Consider the following 20,137-nt stretch of genomic DNA (forward strand, 5'->3'; position numbering starts at 1 on the left):
CACAAGACTCTGTCGCTCAAACCAGGCCTCACATGAAACATCATGCCTCATCAACAAACACAAGGTCTGAACAATCAAAACCAGGCCTCTCAAACAGAATTCAAAATCTCAAGCTTCGTTCGCGGAATCAAGAAGAGCTCGGAGGTCTTGCGTCGCGGGAGCAAGAAGAGCGCGGCTCGCAAACAATCTCGGAGGTCGCTTCGCGGGAGCAAGAAGAGCGCGGCTCGCAAACAATCTCGGAGGCCGCTTCGCGGGAGCAAGAAGAGCGCGGCTCGCAAACAATCTCGGAGGCCGCTTCGCGGGAGCAAGAAGAGCGCGGCTCGCAAACAATCTAGGAGGCCGCTTCACGGAAGCAAGAAGAGCTCGGCTCGCAAACAATCTCGGTGTTCTTGCTTCGCGGAAGCAGGAAGAGCTCGGCTCGCAAACAATCTCGGAGCCTTGCTTCGCGGAAGCAAGAAGAGCTAGGATCGCAAACAACATCCCAAACATCCAAACAACACCACAAAACATTCAAAATCTGTCGAACGGCGGTGGCGTGTGTGGGGAGGGTGGGAGGACAAGAATTGCGAAACAGGACTACGCCAACAATTTGCGAACAACAATGCCCTCGGGCAAAATTTCAGTCCAAATTCAACAAGAAGCGAGCTCCAGCAAACGTGCTCTCAAACAAAACGAAAGGACCGCGGAGGAAACAGAGTCTTCAATCAACGCAAGCAATGGGCAACAGTCAAAATATGCGGGGGGGAAACAATTGCCGAGAAGGATGTTGCGGAAGGGGTAAAATGGGGCTAAGGCCTCTGAATATGAAGACAATTCAATCCAATGAAAATCCTCGTGCTACACGAATCATCGAGAAGCCAGCTGAAAGTGACCACTGACCATCATTCGTAGCAGAGGCATTCAATCTTGAGTTTTACTGGGCATGCGGTCATGTTCTCATTGAGCATCAAGATTCGGGAGCAGAAGGCGGTAAGCCATACATTCAGTCTTGCGAGATGATTATGATTGCATGTTTTTGAAGCTGCGTGGATATCGTTGTCGCTATTGCGTCTCCCTCCCCACTCCCTCCTCCCAACTCGTTGCGCCATTGCTCAGCGCTGCTGTACCCTCTTGCCGATGTTTGCTTCACTCAATTCTTTCCTCCTGTCTTTGCCTTCTTTGCCGCGTTTGGTTGTTGAGCTCCATGTCGCCGACCCAGTAGGGATTGCTGACGCGATAGGCGTCGAGTTGCCATTGCGGAATGTCGTGCTGGAAAGGACAATTTGCGACGCGGCATTCGAGTGGCCGGCAGTTGTACCAAAAGCAGCACAAGGGTATTCTTTTGTAATAACAATGTTTCCATGGGTTTGCAATTGTCGGGTCATGTATTCTTCGGGCCCCGCGTAGACCTTGCCGGTCAAGGACTTCCAAGATCTCGGGGAGACCTTGCGCTATGATCGTGGTGCCACCTGCAATGTCATATTTCAGTGATCGAGGACGTCGGGTTGCAAATCTAAGCGAGTTCGGGGTGAAAACATACTCAAAAGCCTCAATTGCGGTTGCGGCGATGTCCCAGGAGACGTTGGTTGCTGTTGAGCGTCTAGAGATGTCAAACTTTAGTACAGATCCTTAGAGAGCGAACTCATGAAACTTCGCACCTTGAGTCTCTTGCGGCAGCTCAGGGACGGGCAGCAAAGTTGGAGCCGGATCTACGTTGCATGTAAGCATATTGATCATCAGGAAGTGCGTCGGGACAGATCAATTCCGTACATTGCGGCTGCTGGCCCCCAGGATTCTGCGGCTGAATATCTGGAAAATTTGGTTTCAGTCTACAGCAATCACAACGCAAGATTTGGTGTGTATGGATATTCGGGAATTGTGGAATCCTCAAAACGAGCGGAGCCGGTCTGTAAAGGAGGCTGTCTGGAGATAACATACCTTGTTGCGCAGCATATTGAGGCGTGGGTACTAGCACCAGAAGTCAGCTCACAAAGTTTCTGGCGAAGACGATCATGGAAAGACGTACGTGGAGGTGCGTATTGCGCTGGTGCTTCTTGCGCTGGTGGTGCTTCTTGCACTGGTGGTGCTTCTTGCGCTGGTGGTGCGTCTTGCACTGGTGGTGCGTATTGCACTGGCGGTGCGTATTGCACTGGGGGTGCGTATTGCACTGGTGGTGCGTATTGCGCTGGTGGTGCGTATTGCGCTGGTGGTGCGTATTGCGCTGGTGGTGCGTATTGCGCTGGTGCGTATTGCGCTGGTGCGTATTGCGCTGGCGCATATTGCGCTGGTGGATGTTGCGGAGTTCGCGCTGGGGCTATGGATATGAGTGGACGAGGTTGGAGGTACAGCCTTGAAAGAAAACTTACTCGTTTGCTGCCATGTTTGCGAATGAGCTGGAGATCCCGGCGTCAGCTCACGAAGATATCAACAGGGCAAGTGCTTTGGAAATGTCTCACCGATTTGCGGAGGCTGCCATTGTTGCGGTGGGGCCCTGGAGGTAGCGATGTCCTCGTGGATTTGCTGATGGCGGACTTGCGGCAAGTATTCTTGCGGGTGATAGCCTTGCGGTAGTTGGTAATTTTGCGTTGGTTGGTAGTCTTGCTTCCGGTCAGTGAGATTCGAGGCAGACTCCCAACGGTGCGCGCTCACAGGCGTGGTGGCCGTTTGGCCAGGAAGATTGATTTTGTGACATCTGTTCAGAATGATATCAATAATTGGTTGACGGCGAGGGCCTTCGGTGAGCTTTACCGTTGTGGGCTGTCGCAAAAGTTTGGTGTAGAGGAGAAGATGGTGGGCGTGCGAGATGGGAAGATGTTGCTTCGCAAGAGGCCGCCGCGGTGCCGACGATTTGGCTGGCGGCGCCTTCCACACTCACTCCACCTCAGCGAGAACTGGCACCCACCCACTTCGGGGTTCGGCCGCCGTGTAGGAGAAAGCGAACCGGAAAATTGGCCCTGTGCCTTTGGCATTCTCTCCGTCATCGCAGACCAAATCCCTTTGCATCAACTTGTGCGCTCCTACTCCTCCGGCTCAGATGCGCTCTCTACGTCGTCTCTTGAACAGCTCAAATGCTTCGTGTCCAACTTCGACCAAATGGTACGAATGCTTCTGATCTCTGGCAAAATCCTCCATGGCGCATGCGGAAGTTGTGTTCATCGGTCCGGATAAAAGGCTCCACGCTGACCATGTGCTTCACAGCTAAGGCACGATTCATACTCCCCTCCAGTCCCCAAACCCCTCGCCGTCACTTGGGACTTCATACTCCTCATTCCACGAAAACCAAGTAGCACCATGGGATACAACTAGCAAAATTCGGCTTGGACAAAGAAGAATGCCGGAGAGACCTTGACATAGGCGGGATTTCTGAGCCAGAAGGGTTACTTTTGCACCTGTGGTATGTCTCCTTTCTTGCAGTGGCCGACAGATATTTTGAAATTGCTGTGAAGCATCGGATGGACACATCAGACTCCGACGTATGGAACGCCAGAGACTACTTCGGAACCAGGTTCTGATTCGACCGAAAACAATGAACGGGTGTTCTAGAAGGTCATCGAGAATTTTCCGATTTGTCGAACCACCTGGTGATTGCCAGTATGCCATTTGACGAGGCACAGAGGGTATCAAACTGCAACAGCCGCCAAGATACAGTAGAAGGTCAAGATGAAATCTTTCATCATCAGCGAGTACTTGCTATATCCATGGAAGCTGACAGAGTGACAATCAGCTTCACAACATGCTCGAGACAAACGTCTGCCACATCCGTGAAGTAAACCAGGCCGGCTTTGTTGACATTCGCAATCGAAGCGAAGATGGACGGATGCTCCCTAAGTGTGGTTGTAGTAGTAAATGAATGCTCCTTAAGCATGACTAAAGTAGCAGATGAATGCTCCCCAAGTGCACTCATATTGCCAGGAGGTCTGTCGCATTTCTTTCGACACCCACTGTGGCGGGGTGGAGGAGGCGACCTGAGTGTGGGGAAGTTATGTCTGACGTCATATCATGCAGCCCCCGCCAGGAACACTTGGTCCGTCACCCACTTTCCGTAGTCAAACTCCTCTCGATCATTTCTTCATCCCCAGAGTCAGCAGTGGCGGTCTTGTTGATAAAGGCGTGTGTACTTACAGAATACCATAGAATGCGTATCTTATCTTCCGCGAGATAGACGCTGTTCAATGTCCCAAATGCAGCAATCCACGCTGTTTGACCCACAGCCCCAAAGACCTGCATAGCCGAGGATCAAACATCGTGTACAAAAGCCAAGCATCTGCAATGATAGACACGGATATTGAAGTCGCCGTATCCGAGTCCCAATCTGCCTGGATCTCAGAACTTCTTCCGGTGAGGATGCTTGAACTGCTGTCGACCCACATCGACTTGCCGAAAGTTGAACGGCCGTGTGTTGAATTCAAGATCCGGACCATGTTTCTGAGGCCCCTCATTGGACCATCTTGGTTCCTAAACTGGTCCTCATCCGCTCCTTCTGCAAGCCGGCATCGACGTCGTATCTTTTGTGGAACGCCCCCAGGACTTGAAATCTGGAACTTGGTATCAAAGTTCTGGCGCACGCAAACAAAATGAAGACGTGAAATGATCAAGGAGCATTCAAGCGCTTGAGTGGTGGTGATTCAAGAGACAGAGACCGAGTGTTCTTTCTCGTCCAGAACTAGGACAGGAAGATTCAAACCGCCTGCCTAGTTGGGGATACTGCCTTTTGAGGTACCACGGCTTTTTGGACCAGACCTAGATTCTTGGCCCGGATCTAGTTGATCAACAGTATGATGCACAATGCTTCCCAACCCCTCAGATGACGTGTTCCAGCTCGTGATTGATAATTGAACTCATGATTATGGATAGCAGACTGCTGTGCCACTTAAACTGCGGAGCTAGCAACATCAGCAGTGTTCCCCGTCAACTCGCTCAGACAAAAATGACTGACCACGACGCAAAAGAGGCGCTGAGAGACGACATTCGATGGGAAAACCCAATCCATCATGAGCGCCGTATCAGGGTCATTTGCATCGGCGCTGGAGCCTCTGGACTTCTCTTCGCCTACAAGCTCCAACGCTCTTTCCGCAACTTCTCCCTGACGGTCTACGACAAGAACCCAGACGTCTCTGGCACGTGGACTGAGAATCGCTATCCGGGCTGCGCGTGCGACATTCCCGCGCACAGTTACACTTACACCTTCTTCCCGAACCCCAATTACACGCACTCGTACTCCGGCTCGGAAGAGATTCGCAAATACTTTCAAAGATTTGCATCGACTCATGGGTTGGATCGCTACATCAAGACGGAGCATGAAGTCCAGGCGGCGACCTGGGACGATGCTCAGGGCAAGTGGGTCGTCAAGGTAAAGGACTCCAAGAGTGGGGAGGTGATTACGGACACTGGAGATTTTCTCATCAACGCCACTGGCTTCTTGAACAATTGGAAGTGGCCCGACGTACCGGGTCTCGACAACTTCGAGGGAGATTTGGCCCACACAGCAGCCTGGCCTGAGGGTCTTGACCTCCACGGCAAACGCGTCGGACTCATTGGCAATGGGTGAGTTTCCCCTTATCTGGACTGCAACACCGTGGTCAGCGGACTCACAATCGAGAAAGATCCTCTGGCATCCAAGTCCTCCCAGCGATCCAGCCTGAGGTTCGCAGTCTGACTACCTTTATCCGCCACAACACCTGGATCACGAAGCCTTTTGGTAAGGATGGGCCGCGTGAATATACCGAAGACGAAATGGAGGAGTTCAAGGACCCGAATGTACTTCTTGGACATCGAAAGGAAGCCGAATCAGGCATGAACAGCATGTTCGGTAAGTCTCTCCTCCTGGTTTTGACGTCCGCTCGCAGTGAGTGTCCAATGGAAGTTCCCTGAGCGCAGTCGTCTTGGCGAATGACAGATTCAAGATTACACGCCTAGAATGTGACGTCCCTTGTCCCACTGTGGATTCAGGATGGGCTCCAAACCTAGCTCTTGTGGTCAACAACACTCGAACTCTGACTGACTAGTGTACCAGGAGTTTTCCTCAGAGACCACCCCGTCCAACAGGAAGCTCGCAAGATAATGGCCGAGGAGATGGAGGCCCGCCTGGACGGCGACAAAGCCCTCTCTACGCGCCTGATTCCCACCTGGAGCGTGGGCTGCCGGCGATACACTCCAGGACCAGGTTATCTGGAAGCCCTGCGTGCTCCCAACGTCCACGTCGTGTACGGCGGCGTCACAGAAGTCCTGCCCAATGGGTGCAGGACATCCACCGGCGAGACCGTCGAACTCGACACGCTCATCTGCGCCACGGGCTTTGACGTATCGCACCGCCCACGCTTCCCCCTGATCGGCCGCGGCGGTGTGAACCTGCAAGACGCGTGGGCTGAGTCTCCGCGGAGCTACATGTCTCTTGGGGCCCCCGATATGCCGAACTACATCATGGTGATGGGGCCTAACTCACCGGCCGGCAACGGCCCCGTCCTGCTGGCCATCGAGGCGCAGGTCGCGTACGCCTTGCGCATGCTCGATCGCTTGCAGACGGAGAACATCCGCAGCTTTGTCCCCAAGGCCTCGGCGATTGAGGAATTCAACGAGTACGTAGACGCCTTCATGGAGAAGACTGTGTGGAAGGACGCGTGCAAGAGTTGGTATAAGAACGGCACGACGGACGGACGCGTGACGGGGCTGTGGCCGGGCAGCGCGCTGCATTTCACCGAGGCGATACGCGAGCCGCGTTGGGACGATTGGGACGTGACGTACCAGGGCAATCGCTTCTCGTGGTTGGGTGACGGGTACAGCCAGACTGAGACGACGCCCGGAGCGGACCTGGCGTGGTATTTAAGCAACGAGGATCGGACTGAATGGGGGAGCAGGTGGAAGAGGAGGGAGGCGGAGATTTTGCCGACTGAGGAAACGGAGGAGGAAGACAAGTTTGTGCAAGGAAAGCTTGTTGATGACGGCGTCAGGAGAGATTCTGCTGCAGCAGTTGCTGCTTGAGAGTAGGAGAGAAGCGCCAAATGTCTGTGCTGATGATTAAAAGAACTCATCCCACCTTCTGTGGCGTCAGTCAGCATAAAGCTCTGTCAGAAAGACCGCACTTGCCATATCCCAGAAGGATCATCATGACCACTCCATGCTTGTCTATCTTTTGTCTTTCCGCTTGCTAAGACACTTTCAATCCGCCGACTCGACTATTTATTCAATCAATAAGAAGTCAAAACGTTGCCACGCTCAATCCACGTCATCGTCCAGAGTACTGCGACCCTTTTCGATCTGGTGACCAGAGTCCGATCCGCCAGCACTGTCACTGACAGTGAATAAGGCCCTTGCTGGAAGGCTAGACGACACGCTCCCAATCGGCCCCCGGCTCCACTCTATCACATCTGCTTCTCCGTCCCTCGAATCCTGGATGCGATTAAGCCTGTCGAACTGATTGTTGTAATAGAGCAAAGAAAGCAAAATGGGCTGACCAAGAACAGCAGTAGAACAAACACCATTGCCAAAACCACCCGTGTCTTTCCCATAGTCATCACTTTCATTATCTCTCCCGATCCCGGTTGCAATCCCGTCCCCATTTGCCTTGGTCGCCGACGTCGTTGATGGGTATTCCGATGAAGAATCATGTTGATGTTTTGATGCGTCAAACCAGGGTATAGGTGAACGTGTTCCAGGGACAGCCGCAAAAGGAGCTTCGGTGGTGGTGGCAGTGGAGGTGATCTATTTCACAAAAGAAAATGCAAAGACGAGGGTCTCAGAGTTCTACATCTTGGAAGGAACCCTGGCTGGGGCTAACATCACCATCTTTGTCCGGCTCGCCGGCCTCGAGGCGCTTGTCGGCTGCCGAATCAACCTCTTCTTCAGACTTCTTCGACTTGGAATCCGGGTCCTCTGATCCTTTCGCAGCTTCCTCCGCGCGCGGTGTGTCATCCGGATCGACTTGCTCGGTTTCCTTGGCTTCGTCTTTTGCGTCGTCTGCAGACGTTGTGGTTTCGGCGGCACTTTCGTCTTTCGGTGGTGGGGCTGGAGGTTCGCCTTCAGATGCCTCGGCAGCATCTTTCTCTGCCACCGTGACCATGTCCGTAGCAGACGTGTTGCCATTTGGTGGTTCTTTCCGCACCTGTTCTGGGGTTGGAGGTGTGATGCCCAGCTGTGGGCTTGGCATCGGTGGACTCTTCTGATTTTGCTGTTGCATACTCTGGCTTCTTCCATGTGTTGCCTGGTTCTGCTGCTGCTGCTGCTGCTGTTGCTGACCCGCCGGCGGGCCAATCTGCCTCAGACGCGGATCGGCATTGATGTAGTACTGCCTGACACCAACTATTCTGCCCTCGCGCTCACAAGCCTTGACCCAGTCAGGAACAACGACGGGAATGTTCATCTCCACGGCTTTTTCCCACAGAGGGCCGCGACCTTCTGTGCACACGAAATGTGTAGTGTCGATGCGAACTTGGTCAATCAGCTTGGCGCCTATGCCTGTGACGGTATTGACGAGGCTCTCCTTGAGCTGCGCGGGCATGAGGCCGGGTGTCACGGTGATGCCACCCAGCTCGGTCATCTTGTGCGTCCGGACGACCAGCCTCTCGCTGCTGTAGGTCCCCGCGCTTGTCCTCAACACTAGGTGGAACTGGTATTCTGTGTCAAGCGCCAGGCCGGAAATTTTGGTGCAATGTTGCTCGAGGGGTCTGGGAATGCTGCCGGCCTTGCTGCCATTGCGGTACAGAGAGAGGCTGCGCAGCTCGGCCGTCGCCAGCTCGATGGGGTCCCATTCAAGGACGACAGAGGTTTGGGTGGTGTTGCGACAGCGAAGGACGGGGGCCGAGGGGGAGCGCGTGCCAAAGGTTTGGTAGATTTTGGTCTGCAATTGTTGAAATGCCTGCTGGGCCGCGCTTTCGGTCTGGTGGTTGCGCGAGACTGTAATGTCGACGATGCTGCCAGAGGAGATGTCGGGGGGCAGGAGAATGGACGGGAATTCAATCTGTCTTGGTGGTCAAAGGTGTGGATCTTCACAATTGCGGCGACGTAGCAAGGATGGAGCTCGGCGAGGGATTTGGAAAGCGAGAGCATACCAGACGCTTGTCTTCGGTGAGGAGGACGGCAACGCCGGCGTCGACTTTGCCGACGGTCAGGGAGACCAGCATATCGGCAGCGAGGAGGTCAAGGCGGTCTTTGTGGTGTTGTTGTGGAGATGTTGCGGAGTCGTCGCGGAAGACGGAGACGGTGACGAAGCAGGGTCGGGCTGGCTGGCCGATTCGCCGGCCTCCCTCCTTCGACCCACGACCTCACGTGCAAGTCGTATTCACTGCTGCTATCCCAAACGCGCATCGTTTCCGCCTGTATCGACGTGAAGTAAAAAGGACTCCAGCTTACTTCCCGCCTCATTGGGCGCACAATTGTATCATACACATGGCCATTCCAAGCTCCAGTTGACGCCGTTACAACAAATCGTCCCCCTCTACCGTACGTCATCCACGTAGTTCGATGCAATGCTCTCATCTCGGAGAGGTATGCACGCGCAAACTAATTCTGTACATTCACGCCCTCCGCCCCCGCTCAGTCTCTGAACCTGCGGTTTTCGTTTGCGCCAAAGAGCGTCACCCTAATCGACGGCAAGGCCTCGTGCTCCAGCAACCGTAGCCGTTCGTCGAAAGTGTTGTTGATTTCAATCTTGCCATTGCTGCCCACGACAGAGACGCCTCCGGAGCTTTGATCAAAAGTCAGCGCAGCTCATGCTCTTCGATAAAAAGTACTTACGATCCATCTGGCAGCGGGTTCTTCTCGTCCAGCTCCACCTTGGTGTCCTTGCCCACCTTGTCCTTGTACTCCTTCTCGGCCTCGGGGATCGCCTTCCTGACCGTGTCGTAATCGGCCTTGCGTGCACGGACCTGGACCTTGGGCTCGTTCATCGAGTACAGTCCCTCAAGAAGTAGACCCTTCAGCGCGGCCTGGTACTTGCCCTTGTCCTTGGAAACGTCGGTGAGCCTCTTGCGAGTCTGCTCGAACAAGTCGTCGAGCAGCTCCTGACGAGCACCCAGGACGCGCAGTCTAGTCTTGTTGGCGAGGGTAGAGCGTGTGATCTGCTGGGACATGGCGGCCTGCTTGAACTTCTTCTCGTAGGCGGCGTCGATTGCGGCGGTCTCTTGACGGACGAGCTTCGACTTCTCAATGGCAAACTCCTCGTCGGCCTTGATCTGGATCTCCTTGGCCTTCTCCAGAGCCTCCTGACGGATGAAGGCCGTCATCTTCTTGAGCTCGCCGGCGACCTGCATTGAAGGAGGGAGTCAGCGGTAGCTGTCGGCGGTGTGCGGGGAGCAGCGGGTGTACCTGGTCGTCGGACATGGCGTGGATTTGCGACATGGTTGCGGACGAAGAGTTCAAGACGAGTCGGTTGCTCAGGGCGTCGGGTACGGTAGGAAGAGGGCGCGGTGGGCAAAGTCGTCGACGGTGGTGGTGATGGTCGAGGTGGAGGTGATGTTGCGGCAGCTCGAAGCTCGGGCGCCCAGAGGCCAGACCTGACGGGAGCCCCAGCCAGGTGCCCGAGCCCAGAGATGCGGCTGCCCATGCAACTAACAACAACCACCACCACCCTTGCTGCCTCTCTTTCTTTTCTCCAACCCTTTTCTTCTCCCATTCTCCTCTCCCCACGCTATTCTTCGCGCGCGCTCTCCTTCGCCCCCGTTTCCGCCCGCCACACCCCGACCTCCGCAGGCGATTCGGCCTGCGTCTCGTGAGCGTCGTCGCGCATCATCATCATCCGCACCGTTTCACCTTGTCCCATCCTCGAGGCTTGCGCCCCTCGCTCCTTTTTGCGCCTCCTGCGGGCGCACCCGCTCTGGTATCTTCTTGTATGCGGCAGCATGTCTGTACTCTTCAGGTAGCATCTCGCCTTACCTGAGTAGCACCACAAGTCATGGTTGAGCTTTCCCCCGGCGGCAGCGTCGCAGTGAGTATCCCGCCACTTGCGTACCACCAGGACTTGCTGACTCTGTATTCGTAGCTTGGAGTCTTTGTCGGGCTGCTTTCGACCAGCATACAGAGCCTCGGCCTGACGTTGCAACGCAAATCGCATCTTCTCGAGGAAGAGAAACATGAGACCGACGACCGGCGCCCGCCGTACCGACGACGGAGGTGGCAGGTAGATACACCAACCACGAGAAAGCCGGGCAGCACTAATACTCGCAGGTGGGCATGCTCATGTTCATCGTGGCCAACCTCGTCGGGAGCACCATACAAATCACAACCCTTCCTCTCCCTGTGCTCTCAACGCTGCAAGCGGTACGGACCTCTCCCAACAGACTTGCGGCCATGTCATACTGACGTTAGCAGTCTGGCCTGGTCTTCAACTCAATATGCGCAACTCTCATCCTCAGCGAACCCTTTACTCGCTTCTCTCTTGTTGGCACGATCCTCGTCGCTGCTGGAGCCGTCTTGATCGGCATATTTGGCGCTCTGACGGAACCTTCGCACACGCTGACCCAACTTTTGGCCCTCCTTGCTCGCACACAATTCCTGATCTGGCTCGTCGCGACATTTTTAATTTGCGCAGGGCTCTTTGCAGCACAATGGTTCCTCAAAAGACTAGCCCCCAGGCCTACTCCACTAGTTCGACTCCTTCGCGGCATGTCCTTTGGGGCTATCAGTGGCATCCTGTCTGCCCATTCGCTGCTGCTGGCCAAATCCGCCGTCGAACTGCTGGTACGAACAATCGTTGACAGGCAAAACCAGTTCAACCGGTGGCAGTCTTATATCATTCTGATCGGGCTGGTGTTTCTTGCCCTCACTCAGCTCTATTACCTCCACCGCGGTCTTAAGCTCTGTTCTACCAGCGTGCTTTATCCGTTTGTCTTCTGCATTTACAACATCATCGCCATACTCGACGGGCTCATCTACTTTCGCCAAGTCTCTCGACTCCCGGTCAAAGACTCGATTCTCATTGCCATTGGCACCGTCATCCTTCTTGCCGGTGTGGCCGCGCTTAGCTGGCGCCTCGAAGACAAGGACCCGATTGCCAGTGCCCACCAGAGGAAGCTCTCTCGACACTCATTCACTGGCGTACCACCTCCCCGGAACGCCCTCAGCCCTGGTCTTGGTTTTATCAATGCTGGAGGATCTGATTCCGAAGAGGATCCTTTCTATGGCGCAACGCCCTACGATGAAGAAGCGCCTCTTGGGATCGCAAGCAGCAGCAGGAAACGAAAGGGCAGTCATGCAGCTGGAGCCGCCTCGGATGAGAGGACACCTCTCCTGATCCGCACCAACACAGCCCCTTCAGCGGCCGCGAGAAACGCCGCATCCAGTCAAAGCCCCACCCAAAAGGAGAGCCCGCACAGGCCAGCCCCCTTGGGCCGCATGCGCCGGATGACCATTGCAGAAGAAGCGGGCGAGGTATGGGATGAGTTGAATGACCGGGAAAGGAGGGGGAGCGACGTGCATTCACCAGTCGATGCGCGTGGTCGGGGAAGAGGCAGGGGTCATGCAAGGATACGGTCCGGGACGCTTCCTCTATCAAGTCAGAAGGGCATTCAAAGAAAGCGAAGATGGTGGGAGAGCATCGTGTACGGAGGAACCAGCAATAGACCTGCTGCATCACCTACACCACAGCCACCACTGGAGCGATCAGCTACGGATAGGGACAACGACGAGCCCGACGCCACTCTCCTCAGCCCGAGCCCAGAGAGATCCAGCTTCTGGCAAATTCGTAATCCGCGTACACAAATTTCTCGACAAGCAAGTGGGGGACCTTTTAGGCTGAATTGGTGGAGGGGCAGGGGCAATGCCGATGAAGAAAGAGAAAGAAACGAGCAAAGAGGATCTGGCAGAGGGGATCGAGACAACCTTTGATACGCAAGCTTGCTTGCGCTTAATTTTCTTTGCATCAGCTCGGGAGCCTTGTGGAGACTTGGATGGAACCCAGATGGATTCTGGGTGCAACTATCCAGCAGTTTCACAGATTGGAAACATTATACCCCATTCTTTGGTTACACTTCTGGCGCTTTGCAGAGCGTTTCTCCTTACGCTTCTGGATTCTCAAATCTGGAGTCAATCTTTTGGTCCGTTTCGTTTACCCCTTTCCATGATCATTTAAATGCTGTTTGGAGGATACGTCAGCCTCGACCAGCGCTTTCCCCGTGTGGAGTTTTGCATCTCGAAGCGGAAATGGCATAAAGAGCGGGAATCTAGGAGTTTCTGCCGTCTGTTCCTTGGGAGCATTCATTCATCTGCACACTACCGCAGTCCGCAATCTTGCTCAGTAAACTCGAGCCTTCGCTTTTGCGACTCTCAGAACCTCTGTATCTTTACTTTCTGGCACTCGGAGCTTTCCTTCTCTGTCGTTCGAAGAACGACGTTTTGCATTCTCTTTTGGATTGACGTTGGATTACAGTGTTCCCGTGTCACGACACAACGTTGAGTGAATGTTGTCAAGCCCCCCGGGTATAGGGATCATGCTTGCTCGAACAGAGCTAATGCAAACAACACACGTCTTGGCACGACTCCGCCCTGCCACTCGACCGTTTCAAACAGTTTACCGCTTAGGGTGAAGCGGGAATGATTTTGAGAGGGCAAAGAATCCCGCTAACGGCACAAGTCGGTGTGCGACGGACGGCAACTGCGAGTATGCGCCATGCTCGGTGATCAACCCTATTCCGTGGTGGATGCACCCAATGCGTGATAAAACTGACGTGGATGCAGATGCCTGTGCTTTAGTTGATGAAGTTTATACAGGCCGTTCGCTCTGGCACAACCGAGACGGAAGGCCTCATTTCCTCAACCACAGATTGCCATGTCCAGAAGCTGAACGACTTCCGTTTTTGACTTGAAAGTCTCGCAAGAGATTCCCACGCCTTGGATCCCGCATCTTCGGCGCATTCGTGGCCGCGAACACTGGAGTTGTACCACAATACTGCCACCTCGAGCGTTCTCATCAAGTCTATCCCAGTCAGATGATGTAAGTTTATGTCCATGTTCCTGGTCGAAATGCAGACCGGCCTTGCCGTTGTTGACAAAACCGCAGGAAAGGCACAGTACAAGCAACCCAGTGCGATTGTTGAACGCGGGATTGGTTCAACAAAGACGGATACCGCATGCACGGACGTTGCTTTTGGGCATCTGGACGGGTGGGACAAAAGAAATGTATCTCGGATCCTCGGGCCTTGTCGCTCTTGTAAACAGAGCCAAGTTGTTCAACAGGGACCAAGGATGGCTCAGCAACGCAAAAAGATTCGATGACGTACTGATACCCATCCCCGCCTCGCACCCGAGGAACTAGATGCCTGCCTGGATTGAAAGCACCTACACGTCTGGACCTCATTGACCCATGTTGTTCGCATCGGACGAGCCGTCGGCTTCCGCTGAAAGACAGACCCTATCCAGCAGACACGGCTACGGTCAGCGAGGCTTTGCGACAAGCTCCACCTGCGGCAGCAACGTCCAAGCCAACCGCATTGGCAGCACCAAGGCTCGAAAAGACGAGATAAAGTATGAAAATCACGGCAATTAGGCACTGATCTACCGAGCTTGGCTTGCTTACCTTACCTCTCGATGTAGATTTGCTCTACTTGGCCTTGCGTCGGACAGACTGATATTGCTCCATGGGGAAGGTATGACCCTGAACATGGTTTGCCAAGCGCGGTTGGCTGCGTGGTGGACATCTTAACCGCGCCACCTACCTTGTTTTATGGTTAAAATATTCCAGGGAAGCGCACAGGAAGAAGAGGTAGTGGCTGAGTTTGTGCGTCTGAGCTCGATGGTGACGGTAGTATTTGGAAGGAGCGTTCGTCGCTTTGGCCATGGCGAGTGCGGTGCGCTGGACATTGGATGCTCCCAAGGCCAGTCAAAACTAATCTCTTAATCCACATTCCATTGGCGCACGGGACCAACCATTATGGCACTCTATTCGGCTCTTGCGCAAAGTGGAGTTCGGTCCAGAAGCACTGCGCGGAGGGGCGCCGCGGCTTTGCGGCTCATGATTGGACTGAGCACTTTGCTCATGTTCGTTGGCTTTTTTCTCGGGTCGCCGCTACTTGGTAATTTCCTTCCCGAGAATTTGCGCTCAGACAAGAGATGTCAGCTAATTGGAGAACCTCCAGGAGCCACAAGACAGCGTCAACAACCAATCGACCATGGCAACCAGCGCCTCGTCAAGCGTCAAAATGTTCCTTCACCCGAGGGAGATATTTGCCAGACTCAGGAGTGCAAGGACTACTCGTCGTACATCAAGCGGTCCCTTGGCGTGAATTACACCCAGATCGATCCTTGCACGGACTTTTGGAAATTTGCTGTGGGCAACTGGCAAAGCTTCAACGACTATCGACCAGACCAGTCTTGTGAGTATCTACAAAGGTGATAACAGCACGCAGGGAAGCTGACTGAGCCACCACAGCCGTCAACTCTTTCAGCGTGTTGGATGACAAAAATCGCGACCTGCTGCGAAAGGTCTTGGAGAGTCCATACAACGAAGCCACGATGATGAGCGACCAAGATCGCCCAATCGACCGCGACAACTTCAACAAGATGAAGACAGCGTACGACGCCTGTCTGAATGAGGACCTGCTCAAAGAAGTTGGCGTCAAGCCTGTGAAAGACATCCTCGACGCCGTCCCAAAGCCGGATTCCGGGAAATACGAAACTACTGGCGGGCTGACCGACATTCTCATCACGCTCCACCGATTGGGCGTCTACCCGCTCGTAGCGACGGATACGGGCTCAGACCGCAAGACACCTGACGTTGTGACCATCTACATAAACCACGGCGGCAAGGGATTGCCTTCGAAGGAGTACTACAACAAGACCGACGTGCAGGCCAACTACACTCGGACGATTGCCGAAATGTTTGACATCTTTCTCGGGGACAGCGGTACGCACGGGGAAACGTCAAAGCAGGTGTTTGAGTTGGAGCGCCGCATCGCACTCGCACAGTTGGACCCAGAACAGGAGAGAAATGTCGACTTGACGTACAACCCCTACAAGCTGGAAGACGTAGACAAGCTGGTCCCAGATATTTCCGTCACGCAACTGATCGACGCATTCACCCCGCCGGGATTCGACGCCGAAAACGTAGTGCTCCAGCCTGTAGAGTACTTCCGCCAGCTATCCCAACTCATAAAGAGCGTTCCGACCGAAGTTCTCTACGCATACTTCCAATGGACCATCATCAACGGATGGGCCGATTCGGTCTACCGCGACCTCCGAGCACCGTTGCGGCGATTCAGGAACCAGCTTGCCGGTAGACCTGACGATGCCATTCAAGACCGCTGGCGTACCTGTCAAGAAGAGGTAGATGAGAACATGCCGTGGATCCTGTCCGGCGCCTACGTCCAAGCCCGCGCCTTTGGTCAGGACTCCAAGACCTTGGGTGAGCAGATCATCGACGATATTCGGCTCATATACGAAGAGAGGTTTCCAAATTACGACTGGATGGCGAAAGAGGTCCAAGAGAGGTCCAAGAACAAGGGTAAGCTAAGCAACTTTGGTACCCTTGACACATTGGGAGTCGAGACAAATGAAGCCTCCTGGCAGTACAGGTGTGCTTAGAGAGCATTCATTCACTGCTACAGTTGCGCATCCATCCACTACTGCCCCACGCTCAGGAATTAGTCCTGCCTTGCTGCAGCCAGACGCAGGGGGTCTCATTTTTTCGACACCCACCGTGGTGGTTGAGATGTTCAACAGGCGCTAACGGAAACACAGTTACCTTGATTGGCAAAAAGATCGGCTATCCAGACAAATCGCCCAACGTGCTCGACCCCGGCTCTGTGCAGGAATACTACGCCAACCTCACCGTCAGCAGTACCAAGTACTTTGAGAACAAGCTGAACATCACGTTTTTCAGCGCTAACAAGAGCTGGGATGATTTGCTGCGGCCGACAGACAAAGACCGCTGGAGCGCAAGCGCAAACACCATCAACGCCTTTTATTTTCCCAACTACAACCAAATCGTCTTCCCGGCCGGTATAATGCAGACGCCCTTCTTCAACCGCGAGCTTCCCGAGTATGTTTCGTACGGAGGCTTCGGCATGCTGGCCGGGCACGAAATTACGCATGGGTTCGATGACCAAGGCTCCAAGTTCGACGAGCGCGGCAACTTTGCTACATGGTGGGACAAAGGGACGCGCGACAATTTCACGGAGCGCACCAAATGCTTCGTGCAACAATACGCCAAGTTCAGCATCCCAGGCCTCGATGACAAGCCGCTGCCCATCAATGGCGAGCTGACGCAGGGCGAGAACATTGCCGACGCTGGCGGCGTCTCGTCGAGCTACGAGGCCTGGCGACGCAGAAACGAACGAAAGCGCAACCAGATGCTGCCGGATTTGCCGGCTGACGCAAACTTCACGCCCGAGAAGCTATTCTTCGTCAGCTTTGCCAATATTTGGGCGCAGAAGGCGAGGCAGCGGGCTCTGGTTCAGCAAGTGTTGAGCGACGTCCATACGCCCAATGAGCAGCGCGTCTTGGGGGTATTGGAAAATTCGAAGCCGTTCAAGGAGGCGTTCGGTTGCAAGGATACAAAGCCGGCTTGCGAGTTGTGGTAGGGCGGTCGTTGGTGCTCTGATGGTCCTGTGCTCCGCTTACACGGCCTGGCGTGTTGTCCCTATTATTGCTTAGCATCCGTGTATTCGATCACCTGTCAATACATGACTTTCTTCCAAGCGCGTCGTGAGCGACTTGTTAAGGGGCCCCGGAATTCGATTGTTTGCCTGCAGATTATCCACGGAAGATCTCTGTTTCTTTGCGGGTCGGGGAGCAAAGGCACTGGAAATGACGACATGGGGTGTCAGTGGCGCGACAAACGGAAGGCTTCGGTGGTGATTGCTCCCAAATACCTGACAAGTTCTCTAGTACAGCGGAGCCAGAGCACGGCTGGCGCGAATCTGTTGAAGAAAGCGGCTCTGTGGGCTGTTGCCCTCGCGGTCGTTTCGAAGAGGGCTTGAGAGACTGCCTGGGTGTCGGCATAGAGGTGCGGGTGATGGGTCGGCGCAGAGGCGCGCAAGCAAAATACGCACCCAGACTGATGCCGGCCTAGCCAGGCAGCAAAAATAGGCGACGGCAAAACGATATTGCTGGTGAGGCAGTTGGGAGAGAAAGGAAGGCGCGTCGGGGCCCGCGCACTCGCCGGTCTAGATATTCCCTCCTCCCACGAAGACCGTTTCTTTCTCTCCACCTATTATCCGACAACGCGCACACGGTAAAGCTCACGCGAATCAATCTTGCTGCCGTGCCTGTACTGACTCCATTGCGTGAAAAGATGTCCGACAATCGGTTCTCCTCCTCTCGGCCACCCGGCCACTACTGTGAGTGCCTGCGTTGGAGGCTTGTCTTGAACCCCAATGTACTAACTGGAACTCCAGACGACAACCGCGCAACGCAAGATCGCCGGTCTCCACGCCACAGATCGCAAAGTGAGTCTGACTCTTGAATGCTCCCACTTACGGTTCCGTTGACTGACAGCGCTGTCTTCAGGATCTCGGTCGCCCGCATCTCGCGAATCGCAATACACTTCGCAACGGCGAGGTAAAAGAAGCGCGAAGTGTTTCCCTCCCGAATTTCCGCTGACATCAAGCTCCAGAACGTTCGCCTCATTCTCGACGACAAAGGAGTAAGTCATAGATCAAGCCTTTGTCTCTGAATACGGGAACTGACCTGAATGCTCCAGCGCCTTCGCAACACGCGCACTCTTCGCGACGCACACACTCTTCGCAACGCGCGCGCTCTCCGCAACGCGCACACTCTTCGCAACTCGCACACTCTTCGCAACGTAAGTTTCCCATTTGAGTCATTCCGTCCAAGATAAGGTCATTGACATGTGCTGTAGAGTCTACAGCGGCGCAATTGACTGCAGCCAAAGCTGAAGTCAAGGACTTGAAAAGGGAGATAGAATTCCTGAAACTCCAACATCAAATGGAGGTGCAACAGCTGAAGCATGAAAAGGAAATGCTACAGCTGCAACATTATAAGGAAGCGCGAGAGCCGAAGCAAAAGCTCGAGCAATCCACGCGGCAGCGCACGCAGCCCCCGGAAAGACTCCTTGATTCCACCGCGCAACACCCGGTGCCCAAACGGGAAAGCCCGGAGCCCTCGCCGCAAAACTACCCGCTACCTCCGCAGCAAAAGTCTGCCTCCGAAAGACCGCGGGAAGCGCAAACAGCGGAAGAGAAGAAAGACCCGCGCATCGCAAACCCATGGGTGTACGATGAGCGGCACCATTCAATTATCAGATGTTGTTTCCACTACAACGTGTATGGCAACTGTCAGGTGCCGGGGAACTGTCATCTCCTGCACGCAATTCCTGAAAAAGAGTTGGAGCGATGTGAAAATCAGCAATGGGTGACGGAATACCGGGGCAAATATCGCATCCAGCGGGAATGGGGCCTGGCCAAAGGCAACCAGCGAAGGCAATGAATAGGGAGGGAGGGTCTTTAGGTCGATTGCCAGGGGAAGTTTGCAAGGAAACGATCGCAAAAGATCGCAATCAACACGTCGCAAACATTGCGCAATAATCTACGCCTTCTCTTGTCAATTGACACATATGTTCTGTGAAACTGCTTCTCCGCCGTAATTTTGAAGGTTATAAAACATAAAATAAGCCTCGAATGCTCCAAATGTACGCCCTCACGGGTATCCAAAGTTTCCCCAATGCTTCAAATCCGAGAGACTTGAATGTGGTCTGATAGTCAACGTGTAGTCTCCTTGTACCTACAAGGCTCGCACACTGGAAGTCGACAGGTATGGCTACACTTGAGGGGAGACTTTCTGCAGTGAGTGGTCAAGGAGAGGATGGAATTGTTCTGTGTGCAGCACAGCAGTCCCAAAGTCTACTGTGTGTGTTCGCGACAAGACGCGTAGAAAGAGGGAGAATCTCACACAGCCAAAAGGGCGCAGGTTTGCCTGTTTAAACAAAGGCTGGTGGGAACGTTTCAACGATAGGCTGACTTGGAGAAAGGGAACAAGACGAGGAACGAATGGAAGCTTGAGGCTCCACGCGGAAGTACACCAGGGACGTTCAAATGCGTTGTTTGTGAGAAGGCAGACAAGCAGCCTTCATCGGCGCCCCAGATCTTTCTACAAGTCGATGCCTTGTTGCGGCAATCCCTTGCAATGACTGTCGCTGAAACTATCTTGAATCTTTGGCTGATCACAAAGCAGACACAGCAAACAGGACCTTCACAAACGATGGAACTTCTTCGCC

The 20,137-nt window shown here is 54.2% G+C and overlaps 7 protein-coding genes across 7 annotated transcripts; 4 read left to right on the forward strand and 3 right to left on the reverse strand.

The window, feature by feature from the left end:
* Positions 1-987: 987 nt before the first annotated feature.
* On the reverse strand, positions 988-2,958 carry J3D65DRAFT_416599 (uncharacterized protein). The gene is made up of 10 exons (XM_066796054.1): positions 2,728-2,958; positions 2,629-2,671; positions 2,436-2,576; positions 2,346-2,372; positions 2,006-2,293; positions 1,918-1,947; positions 1,750-1,788; positions 1,638-1,688; positions 1,520-1,579; positions 988-1,448 (listed from the first exon to the last, which is right to left on the reverse strand). Exons 2-10 carry the CDS (start codon positions 2,669-2,671, stop codon positions 1,126-1,128), a joined length of 1,002 nt encoding a protein of 333 aa, XP_066654811.1. The 5' UTR covers positions 2,728-2,958; the 3' UTR covers positions 988-1,125.
* A 1,666-nt stretch (positions 2,959-4,624) lies between these two features.
* On the forward strand, positions 4,625-7,223 carry J3D65DRAFT_628456 (FAD/NAD(P)-binding domain-containing protein). The gene is made up of 4 exons (XM_066800638.1): positions 4,625-4,752; positions 4,834-5,523; positions 5,583-5,788; positions 5,993-7,223. The coding sequence occupies exons 2-4, from the start codon at positions 4,907-4,909 to the stop codon at positions 6,955-6,957; spliced, it is 1,788 nt and encodes a 595-aa protein (XP_066654812.1). The 5' UTR covers positions 4,625-4,752; positions 4,834-4,906; the 3' UTR covers positions 6,958-7,223.
* Positions 7,224-7,334: 111 nt separating this feature from the next.
* J3D65DRAFT_416862 (uncharacterized protein) lies at positions 7,335-9,211 on the reverse strand. Its single transcript, XM_066796057.1, has 2 exons — positions 9,024-9,211; positions 7,335-8,932 (listed from the first exon to the last, which is right to left on the reverse strand). Exons 1-2 carry the CDS (start codon positions 9,093-9,095, stop codon positions 7,712-7,714), a joined length of 1,293 nt encoding a protein of 430 aa, XP_066654813.1. The 5' UTR covers positions 9,096-9,211; the 3' UTR covers positions 7,335-7,711.
* A 47-nt stretch (positions 9,212-9,258) lies between these two features.
* J3D65DRAFT_628463 (vacuolar ATP synthase subunit E) lies at positions 9,259-10,456 on the reverse strand. The gene is made up of 3 exons (XM_066800639.1): positions 10,279-10,456; positions 9,709-10,217; positions 9,259-9,658 (listed from the first exon to the last, which is right to left on the reverse strand). The coding sequence occupies exons 1-3, from the start codon at positions 10,309-10,311 to the stop codon at positions 9,508-9,510; spliced, it is 693 nt and encodes a 230-aa protein (XP_066654814.1). The 5' UTR covers positions 10,312-10,456; the 3' UTR covers positions 9,259-9,507.
* A 55-nt stretch (positions 10,457-10,511) lies between these two features.
* J3D65DRAFT_416649 (magnesium transporter NIPA-domain-containing protein) lies at positions 10,512-12,917 on the forward strand. Its single transcript, XM_066796056.1, has 4 exons — positions 10,512-10,897; positions 10,952-11,089; positions 11,137-11,229; positions 11,281-12,917. Exons 1-4 carry the CDS (start codon positions 10,865-10,867, stop codon positions 12,793-12,795), a joined length of 1,779 nt encoding a protein of 592 aa, XP_066654815.1. The 5' UTR covers positions 10,512-10,864; the 3' UTR covers positions 12,796-12,917.
* A 1,633-nt stretch (positions 12,918-14,550) lies between these two features.
* Positions 14,551-17,569, forward strand: J3D65DRAFT_416611 (uncharacterized protein). The gene is made up of 4 exons (XM_066796055.1): positions 14,551-14,978; positions 15,042-15,278; positions 15,335-16,405; positions 16,642-17,569. Exons 1-4 carry the CDS (start codon positions 14,837-14,839, stop codon positions 17,481-17,483), a joined length of 2,292 nt encoding a protein of 763 aa, XP_066654816.1. The 5' UTR covers positions 14,551-14,836; the 3' UTR covers positions 17,484-17,569.
* A 627-nt stretch (positions 17,570-18,196) lies between these two features.
* On the forward strand, positions 18,197-19,386 carry J3D65DRAFT_628469 (uncharacterized protein; the record flags this gene model as incomplete). Its single annotated transcript, XM_066800640.1, has 6 exons — positions 18,197-18,242; positions 18,300-18,350; positions 18,412-18,462; positions 18,518-18,547; positions 18,605-18,706; positions 18,764-19,386. 6 exons carry the CDS (start codon positions 18,197-18,199, stop codon positions 19,348-19,350), a joined length of 867 nt encoding a protein of 288 aa, XP_066654817.1. The 3' UTR covers positions 19,351-19,386.
* Positions 19,387-20,137: the final 751 nt, after the last annotated feature.

Source organism: Phyllosticta citribraziliensis (genome assembly GCF_038025025.1).
Source record: "Phyllosticta citribraziliensis strain CPC 17464 chromosome Unknown J3D65scaffold_7, whole genome shotgun sequence".
Taxonomy (NCBI): domain Eukaryota; kingdom Fungi; phylum Ascomycota; class Dothideomycetes; order Botryosphaeriales; family Phyllostictaceae; genus Phyllosticta; species Phyllosticta citribraziliensis.